The following is a 10,306-nucleotide window of genomic DNA, read 5'->3' on the forward strand; positions in this document are numbered from 1 at the left end:
TTAAACTGACGATGATTTCTAAAATGATTAAATAAAATCAAATTTAACTGGTGTGCGCTCGTAAACCAATAGAGCAATATGTATTATAATACAAAAGTTTTATCTATTTTTAAACCATAAAATTATAATCATAATTAAGAAAAACTATCAAAGTTAAATGGGTTCGCTACACACAGCCTTTATGGAACAAGTCCATTGTTCCAACGTCAAAGAGGACTTCGAACATAAACAGTTATTATGAATGCGTGCACAAATTACATCGACTTACAACAAACTGTTCGAAATTCAAAATATTTGTACTGACCATACAGATGTAATCGTCTTCTTTAACGGTTGTCTATCACATTAAAACTACCCTAGTCTCATAGACAAACTTTCAATAATAGGGTTGCCATCTTTCATGTATTTAGTTACAAAATAAAAAAACGAACGGAACATTTTGGTTGGAATTACGTAAAGTTAATTTACCTTGTCGTAGGATTCGCATGGCTTAAAAATGCGTAATTAAATTACGTTCGTTTTGAGAATAATAGTTACGAGATGTGTTTTCGGTAGGAAGACTATTCGTATATGTCTCTATAGAATAGATAGACTAAATTTTAATATTAAAGTTGCATTAATTTCGGCGTTCTTTTCTTAAAAAAAAACCTTTTGTTATGATGCATAATGTATTTCGATAAGGTTCTAATTATAACTATTATTTCCAGGTTTGCTCAGAAAGCAGTGCGAGTGAATCTTCATTGGAATCGTCCAGTGGATATGGAAGCCAAGGGGCTTTCGCGGCCGAGGACCATGCCCACCAACATTTGATCCAACATCCTGACGGTATGCGAATATTAATCTTGTCGTTTGAACAATAGTGTCGTTATTTGAATGCATTTAGATGTTGGTAATGTTTTCTTAATTCATTTTTTTTTTATTTTGTGAGTTTTCAATGTGTGCCTTAGTTTTGCTATTATATTTTTTTTATTTAAACATTATTTTGTCATTTTTTTTGTCGTTGTTTATGCTTTGCATGCGATTATTTTGCGTAAAACAGTCGAATCGGAGATCGTGACGTTGCGAAGGGACTCGGTGGCGATAGCTAGAGAAAACTTCTCGATATCGCTTGGAAGTTTGGAGGAAGCGGTTCGATCGTTGGACGAAGCTGTCGACTCGCCAACGTTTGCGACGATCGGCAAGAAGCCGGCCGTGCCGAAGAAACGGCCCGTGTCTATGTCAGGTATGCTGAACGAGGCTGAAGAGATTTTATCTTGAATTTATAATATATATATAGATTGTATACATTAATATATTTTACTTTATCTCCTATATGTAATGAAATGGTGTTTATAGCTTTAAGCAAGTGAAACTATTCGTAAGCATTACATAAAAATATAGTTTTCAAATTTTTAATACCAATCAAATAAATATTAATAACTATGAAAAATACAATTAATTAATTACGATACATTTAAAAAAAATATACAAAATCAATCACTGCCAGAACACACCTGGAAAATCCAGAGCGACAACGTTGAAATGTTTACATTGTGTAACTTAGTTTCTTCCACAAGTCTTTGTATGTACCACTACTTCAACATTTATTCAAATTTAAACAGTAGTACTTATTACCGTTTAGTTCTGGTTTGAAGTTTACTGTAACTACGGGCGTAAGGGATATAACATCGTAACTTCCAAGGTTGGTGACGCATTGGTGGCCACTATCCATTTCCCATTTGCCAGTATGCCTACCTATTTTAAACATAGAGAATGATATCGAATAGAGCGCACAAGATTTATATTATATTTAGAATATATAAATTATTTATAATGATTAAATAATAATATCTATAAAAAAACGAATCTTGGGTCATTTTAAACTAAAATTTTAATATAATTGTTTCAGCGTCCGTGTGGTCGAGACGCGGTTCCTCGAGCTCAGTGGGAAAGCCTCCGCCGCCTGTTAGGAGATCTTCGTCCATATCGAGGCCGCAGAGGCCTCCGTATCAGGTCAATATCAATGTCATCCTTTTACAATAAGAAACTAAACTCCGCTTTAGCGTCTCAATTATTCAAGATATCATCAGAAAATTTTGCATATAAATTGCTAGGGGTATAGGAAGGATATAGTAATATAAAAAAGTTAGAATAATAATGGCTAGTATTTTTTCCCATTGCCCATTTGCTCCTCCTACTTCCTATTTCATATAAAATATGTAAGGACATAATTACTGACTTCTCTGGGTTGAGGACAATTTGGTGATGTAAGAAATATTAAATACCTATCAACCGTAACATATTTACAAGACGCCAATGCGCCAAATATATTGGTGAGAACTTTTTTCTTCCGTGCGGATTCTGAATTTAAATAAATTGTTTTTTTTTTTTTTTTATTTCCCAGAGTACTGTCCAAAGTCCTGCCGTGAATACAAATGACACGGACAATCTCCCACCGCCACCAGCTTTTCTCTTACAGCCCGATGGTGACAACAGTGCAGGTAAATTAAATACTATTTATATTATATTTATTATATGATCCGGATAAATCTAGTTTCAATTTATTGTAGTTAAACGGTATAAACGGCAGATTTTATTTCTGATACCTTGGGATTTTTTAGTTTTCACTTCTCACAAGAGTATAGTTAAAGTAATTGTCTGTAAATAACCCACTGCTGGGATAAGGTATTCTATCCTTTTGAAGAGAATGTTAGAAATTTATGCTCCCACGCTGTTCCAATGTAGTTTGGTTACGCACACGTGGAAGTAGATCTCCGTACATTACACGAAGGCTTCCTTCACTGCCAGGCACTAGATGAATTAAAAACACAAATAATGCACAGGAAAATCAACGATCCAAGTTTCAACCACTAAGCCACTATCATACAAGGAGAATAGAAATTTCTTTAAATAAGAAATTGCTATGATGACTTATTTGGTACTTAATCTTAATTTTCAGCACAAACAAGTATAAATGTAGCTGAAACAGTGAAGCAGTTGACCGAACTGAAACACATGCCCGCCTCGCCTGGACTCGTCCGTCGCACGTTACAGAATCAGAACCAAAATTCGACTCAAAATCAAACATACGCCCAATCACAGAGCCCGACTCAGCTGAGCACCTTCCAACAGGCGAAGAGCAACTTCTCTTCGACTGTAAGTTTGAATAATTCGGGAAGCTTGAACCCGATATACGGAACCACTGGGAACAGGATCATGACGTATGTGGAGAACTCAATGTTCGTTAGGAAGAATAGTTTGAACAGCTCGAATTCAGATTTATATGGAACCAATACGGGTGAGAATTCTTTGTATCTAGATTTATAAAGTGGAGTCTTTTGAGTTAACTTCAAATAATCTGCGCTAAGCTAAACGCTTAAAATTGAAACAATGCATTTAAATTCCTCAACCATTTAGAAATCTTTCTTTAAAGGAGTAATGTTATGTCTTAAAAAATAAACTGTAAAATACCATTTTTTTTTTTTGAGAATTTAGTGTTAACTGTTTACCAAGACCGAAATAGTTAAGTTAAAAATATTAAATACAGTAAGTTATAACGTTAACTTATTTCGTGTTTATTTCTAGGTGGTATTTATGGTGAACCTAAAGGATCACCTCACGGTTCGACGCCTTCAACTCCAAGCTACGGAGATACCAATACTTTCTCAAGTTTCGGTCCGAGGATGAACAACGACTCGCATTATGGACAGACAGGTCAGATTCTATATATTACATCAACATACATACATTAACAGTCTGTAAATTTCTCACTGCTGAGTTAAGGCCTCCTCTCCCTTTGAGGAGAGGTGTATATTCCACCACGCTGCTCCAATGCAGGTTGGTGGAATACACACGTGGCAGAATTTCTTTCAAATTAGATAGGTTGAACATGTAGGTTTTCTCACGATGTTTTTCTTCACCGCCCGGGCGGGCTTTGTGCAAGCCCGCGTGGGTAGGAAATATCTATCAGATATCCGCCTAAAATATTTAGGTTTTCTCAGTTTTATTCCGATTTCTCTCGGTAGAATCTACATTCTGAACCGCTAGTAGCTTTACTTTTTATATACATAGTTCGGTAAAATGACCATTCGGAAGTGCTCGTAAAAACCTACTCGAATAAAGAATGTTTTGGTTTTGATTTTCTCAGGTGTGAAACTATCGGACAAGTACGCAGCTGGCAAGTGCATCTACGCGCAGCCCGCGACGGGCGTGGCGGGCTACGCGCTGGCGCGGCGGCTGTCGGCGCGCTCGCACAGCGCCGAGCGGCACCTCGCCGAGCGTGAGTCGAGTCGTACACACATTGCACATTTATATGTATATGGGAACGTTAGGTGTGTGTGTGATCGAGAGGTACAATGTCAGAGCGGGAGTATAATAGTGTAATGATGACAGAGAACTATGTAGGTGCGAGCGAGAGGGAGAAAAAGTCTACTGTTTTGTAAATTCGAAACAAACAATACAAATTGTTGATACATAGTGGTTTCTTTCAACCTTACATCCCACATATGTATAATATAAGGCCGCAGATTACAAGGTCCTGGGTTGAAATCCCTGGGTCGGGATGATGAAAAAGTTATTGGGTCATTCTATTGAGATAGGAACTGGAACTGATATATTGTACCTTCTAGATTAGATACTTAGATTAGATACTTGTATATATATCATATATAGATAACTGGAATCTGGAAGGTACAAATGTGTGCACTTCCGTGCCTTGAAATGCACGTAAAGTCGCTGGTCCAGCGTCTGAACTGTTTCCGGTCGTGACGAATTTGCCGTCCCATCGAATTATGAGAGTGAGGGATTAGGGAGTGTCTGTGTCTGTGCATACACTTGTGCACTATAATATGCGCTGCGGCCGAAATCGATTAAATTTTATTTAAATTATAGATAATATGTTCGTCATTTTTGAAGTTAGAAGCTAGAAATTTTATTTTTAGTATACCGATTAAAAATGAGTTGATACGTATTTAAGCATTTCTGGGTATTTAACGCCTAAGGAGGGAAATAGGGGTTGACATTTCGTATGTAGATATGTATGTATGTATGTATGATAGTCTGGAAGATCGTCATTTTTGAGGTCAAAAGCATAAAACTTTATTTTTGGGCTACTGTTTAAAAATGAGTAGATACGTATTTAAGCGTTTCTGGATATTCTACCCTAAGGGCTGAAATAACACCAATGTGGTATCAAACTCAAACTCAAACGTAATATTTTAAGTTAATTTGTAAATATATTCATATTCTACGCAAGTAAACTCCGGGCAACAGCTAGATATATTAACTGTGGTATTATGACGTATAAAAATGGAAATAAAACATTTAATTCATTTATAGAACAATTCAAGGTTAATTCAAGGTCAAATTTATTGATTTTTTTTCTCCTGCCTTGGGTAAAGTATACTAATACTATATTACAAAATACTAATACTATAATACAATATTACAAAATGCTTTACGTTCACTAAGATCCCTAGATACCAGGTCAGGCCTTTTCATGGGTCATTTATGACAGAATGGCATAATTGACTGACTTTAGATAAAATAATAATTAGTGTAAAATCAAAATAAGCTTCGATCTATTCGAAGCTTTTTAACGTTTCAATGTTTTCGTTAGATGGTGGTTTAATAGCGAGTTTAAGCGCTAAACTCGCCCCGCAGCTCTCTCCGCGAACGACGAGACGAGCCATCTCTACCATCACAGCGTCCGATTCACCACCAAAAGGAAAAGGTATAGTTTCAATATTATTTGAATAATAATATTTATCTATAACAAGTAATAATTGACTATTTCTCATTATACATTCGTGTTAAATATGGTTTATTATGATGGGTGCTTAGACGACGGACTGAGTAGTCGATGGTTTAGAACCATCGACTAATCAGTCAGTCGTCTTAGCTTAGAGCTAATATGGATCGCCTGGAGTTAAGTAACTTTGGTGCAAGACATTAACTTACTAAAACTTCAGAATTATCTTTTAAATGTCGTGTTTAAAACAATCACCGACATTTCAATTCTTTGATTAAAAAATATAAATGATAAATGGGCCTCGACGGGCCGAAGGCAAATGGGCCACTCGATATCAAGTGGTCACCACTGCCCACCGGTACTGCTAGGAATATTAACCATTCCAAGCAATGCCAAAGCGGCCCCGACCTCGGGAACTCAGACGTCCCGAGTCTCGTGGCGGCGGGGCGGCTACCGCACTCGGCTCGTGACGCGTAGCGTGTGGTTGCAGGCGCGCCGGCCGCCGTGCAGCCCGCCTTCCTGGACAAGCTGTCGGCCACGCTGCAGCGCCGCCCGCCGCCCGCGTCGCGCGCCAGCTGCGTGCGCGAGCGCATCAACGCGCACGCGCAGGTGCTCACACACACACGTACACACACGTACACACACGTACACACACGCCCCGCCGAGCGAGCGGGCCGGTGCCCGCCAACACATATGATGAAGTTTTTTTAGCTCCTCTGTAGTGCGACACTGTCTGGATGTATAGAATAATCTAAGAGTTTTTCAATTATTTGTAGGTGACGAGCCAGCGAATGGACCACCCTTTGGTGAGTGGTCACCCTCGCCTCCTAGGGAATCGATATAATCCACTCCTTCCGCTGCCGTTGCACGGCCGACTTTGGGTTCTATGTGATGGGTTTTTCCTTGTGCCTGTATATACGCTGGCTCACTTACGTTTTGATCGGGGGCACGACGTGGGGTGTCGATGTTTGGTGGGAGAGTAGCTGATGCGTGGGTGGTACTGATCGAACGAGCTGCCAAGATACTTGCTATCATAAGTGTATATGTATATCATACGTGTTCTGCTTTTGACGCTATGTAATACAATTATGTTCACGATTGTACTCCAATTTACTCTCAATATTGTGTTGCTCTGTGAAGGCCAAATATTTGAACTGCGTTATATGTACGTATTGATATACATATATGCTACATCGTCGTTATATGTTGATGTGGGCGCTCAAATACTGCACAATTACAACGCAGATAGTATGTCGGCAAACGCTCACTAAGCAACTACTCGATCGCTTCGATCACTCTTCACTCAGACTCCGCACGGAACAACACGGTGACACTTGTGTTTCGCATCAGCTTAAAATATAGGATGCCTCACAATTCGTACGACTTATAATTTTCTTTCTGTTTCTCCGTGTAGCCCGACCCGAGAGTGTGTCACACTTCGCTGATGGAACAGATAAAACGTGGTGCAACGTTACGAAGGAATAAGTTCTGCAACGATCGGTCTGCACCTAAAATACGTTAATCGAAACGATGCACTGGAATACGACTCATATGTAAAGTATTTAAAGTCTATATTGATCTGTAATCTCATAAAACTGTTATTATTAGCATTGCTTTAATAATATAAATATCGTTGCTTAGTTAACATAGTTCAAGTTGTAAATTGTTTATTGTATTTAGGAAGGTGTCGTGATTGGTTAGTACGCAATTATTTGATTTAATGTAGTACTTGGTGCGTTTCATTCGAATGCCGTATTATTTGGAATTATTTTGGTTGTTCATATAGTTACAAACGTCAGTTTATCGTAGTATTTTTTTTTTTGAGCATCATGAGAATATCTTCATGTGGCTGATGAAATTCGTAAATATAATGTTGTGGAACAAACGTAACCTTATTTTTCACAGCAAAAACTTTGCCCAAGTCATTGAATGACTTTTATGAACAGCCTGTATAACGACTTGAATATTGTTATCCAAGCGACGATTTTACTATAAAAAAAGTATTGAAACCAGTAATCTCTTTCGTGTGATTTATATTGGATGTAACTTTAAAATTTCTGGCCGAATCTTAATTAAATAGAATATTTATATTTGAAATTAAACATATTTTTTGGGTAGCAATATAAAGTGACAATATGGAATAAGCTTATAACGATATTAAATGTCTGAAGACAATGTTGCCAGTTATGATAATTTAAAAAAATTTTGTAATTTTTATTACTGGCAATTATTTTTTGATTGTACAATTAAAAGCTTGAAACATTCGTAATAGTGTGAGAAGTCTAATACACTTTACTATCGTTATGACGATCCTGTAACGTTATATTTTTAATTTATTTATTCCTAAATAAATAAACAAGTTAAGAGTACACAACTTTTAATTGTATAATTTAAAAATAATTGATTCGAAGCTAACTGTTAAAATGTTTACAATCCATTATTAAATACATCTGGTTTAAGAGGAGCGAAGTAAGGCTACAACCATACCTGTAACAAGACACAATTGTATAATAATGTCATCTCATATTTACAAGAGTGGTTATTTCGCTTCCGATCCAAGTGTATTCGAAATACAAAATCTTTTTTTTTTAAATAGACGATATTGAGATCGAGAAATCGAAACGAAACACTAATTCAAAACATAAATGCAGTCTTACAAATGAAATTAATAATTTCATTTCCTAAGGCAACTTCGATACAAGCGACGTATTGTTATAGATGCGATACATTCGGACAATATTTTATATAAAACTCGGACATATCTACGATAAAATCTGACTTGTATAATGCATATCTGTATTCAAATTTTCTATTAAACTTTTTAATAATGAATTTTCATAATCAGGGCTGTCCAATTGTACGAATGCTTTTTAAAATAACTTTCTTTTTGTATTTAACTTTTTATCGCAGGTCGATTTATATAATTATTGAGACAGCCCTTGTCCATCATTTTAGACGATTGTTTTTCCTTAATTCCGTCTCAACAAAGTTGACTGATATGACTCCTATAACTGTGTTCTTCGAGCCTTTCCTTTATAAATATTAATAGTTAAGGCTTTTACAATGACTATGAATATAAATGTATGAAAATAACAGATTTCAAGTATTTAGTTTAAAACATTAATTAAAAAAAATAATATTGCGTACAATATCTTTTAAGTCGTAAGATTTATTGTGTAATTGTTATTCAATCTTTAGTCCTTTTGTTTATTTATGATTTTTATAATTATATAATTTCTAAATTAAGTTTTTTTTTTTTTTTAATTAAAATCTTTTTGATCTATATTGCACTTCGATGTCGCCATTTTGAAATAGTTGAATTTTTTTATCCTATAAATAGTGTTTATAAGTAAAAAATGTTTGCCAGAATGTTTATACATATATTATATTAAAATAGATGAAACTTCAATAAGGGGATAGTTAGATAAATGTGAAACGCTGAATTATTTATTATTTTTTTACGCGAATAGAACAATATAATACTGTATGTAATATCTCTTAGACGTTCGTTCCTCATATTTTCTAACGCATGGTTTTTTTTTTTTTTAATTAATTTGATCGTCTGTTTAGGATTAGCAGCACAGATAATAAATGGTAGTCTATAAGTGTGTTTATATTAAAAAATGGTAGCTTTTGACATATCTCATATACAATATTTAATATGAAAATTGAACGTTGGAATTTATATATCTTCGCTTTGGTGGAGTTAACAATAGTTTGCGTTTAAATGTATACAATCAAATATATAATATATAGTCCAGTATAACATATGGTAATGGTAGCATTTTTCCGAGAAAGTCTGTTTTTAAGTTGTGTTTAGGTAATGTTTGCGTATGTAATTGATGAATTGGTGAAAATTAAACGAATATTGTCCCAATTTTTGTTTTATTTTATATATAATGTAGTTATTATAGGTTATTATAGCTTTGGTTCATTTAACAATCAAACTAGTACATTTTATACAACGTTGTTGCTTCGTTTAAAATGATTTTAAAAGAAACATTTGTGTGCAAAAGGTTATTATATAATTATTGGTGAGATGGATACCATACCTTTGAATATAAAGAACGCCTTTTTGTATTTTCAAATATTAGAGTCAATAAAAGTTTGTGTTTCCAGGTTGTATGTTTTCATAAATATACCATTTGAAAGATTATTACAAATTAGATATTAAATGAAACAAAATTTATATTTATCTAACATTTATTTTTACTAAATAAGAACCGTAAACAAAAATAACCATTAGGTTGAATAATCAGTCTTCTCGCAGATTAAAATATCTGCAAAATCCGATAATTTATAACTGACTTAGAATTAATGATGTATTTCTTAATATTACAAAGACTTCATTTTTAAATCCTCATAAAAGCGACTATTTTATAAAACATTTATCTTCTATTTTGTTAAGTACAGATTAAAAAACATAAAAAAAAGTGGGCTTAAAAGAGTTCTTTGAGAGGCCTTTTTGTTACAATACTAAACCAAGTTTTTAAAACGTCAAATGTCAAAATGACATTTAGACATTTAAACAGAAAGTTTTGTTTCAGAACGTAAAAGCGAAGTCAGTTGTGATTTTAT

General features: G+C 34.8%; 1 protein-coding gene across 3 annotated transcripts in view; it reads left to right on the forward strand.

The window, feature by feature from the left end:
* LOC125072548 overlaps window positions 1-9,599 on the forward strand; it is a 201,507-nt gene extending 191,908 nt beyond the window's left edge. For 2 of the 3 annotated variants that reach the window (XM_047683164.1, XM_047683165.1), the window contains 10 exons: window positions 708-825; window positions 1,040-1,222; window positions 1,889-1,992; window positions 2,384-2,480; window positions 2,939-3,277; window positions 3,565-3,693; window positions 4,127-4,258; window positions 5,597-5,710; window positions 6,219-6,337; window positions 7,143-9,599. In XM_047683164.1, the coding sequence (XP_047539120.1) occupies window positions 708-825; window positions 1,040-1,222; window positions 1,889-1,992; window positions 2,384-2,480; window positions 2,939-3,277; window positions 3,565-3,693; window positions 4,127-4,258; window positions 5,597-5,710; window positions 6,219-6,337; window positions 7,143-7,250 (1,443 nt within the window). In that variant the 3' untranslated portion in view covers window positions 7,251-9,599. The remainder of the gene's footprint in view (window positions 1-707; window positions 826-1,039; window positions 1,223-1,888; window positions 1,993-2,383; window positions 2,481-2,938; window positions 3,278-3,564; window positions 3,694-4,126; window positions 4,259-5,596; window positions 5,711-6,218; window positions 6,338-7,142) is intronic. The other variant, XM_047683166.1, reaches the window with a different exon arrangement.
* The last annotated feature ends 707 nt before the right edge of the window (window positions 9,600-10,306 follow it).

This window comes from Vanessa atalanta, chromosome 22 (genome assembly GCF_905147765.1).
Source record: "Vanessa atalanta chromosome 22, ilVanAtal1.2, whole genome shotgun sequence".
NCBI classification, from domain to species: Eukaryota; Metazoa; Arthropoda; class Insecta; order Lepidoptera; family Nymphalidae; genus Vanessa; species Vanessa atalanta.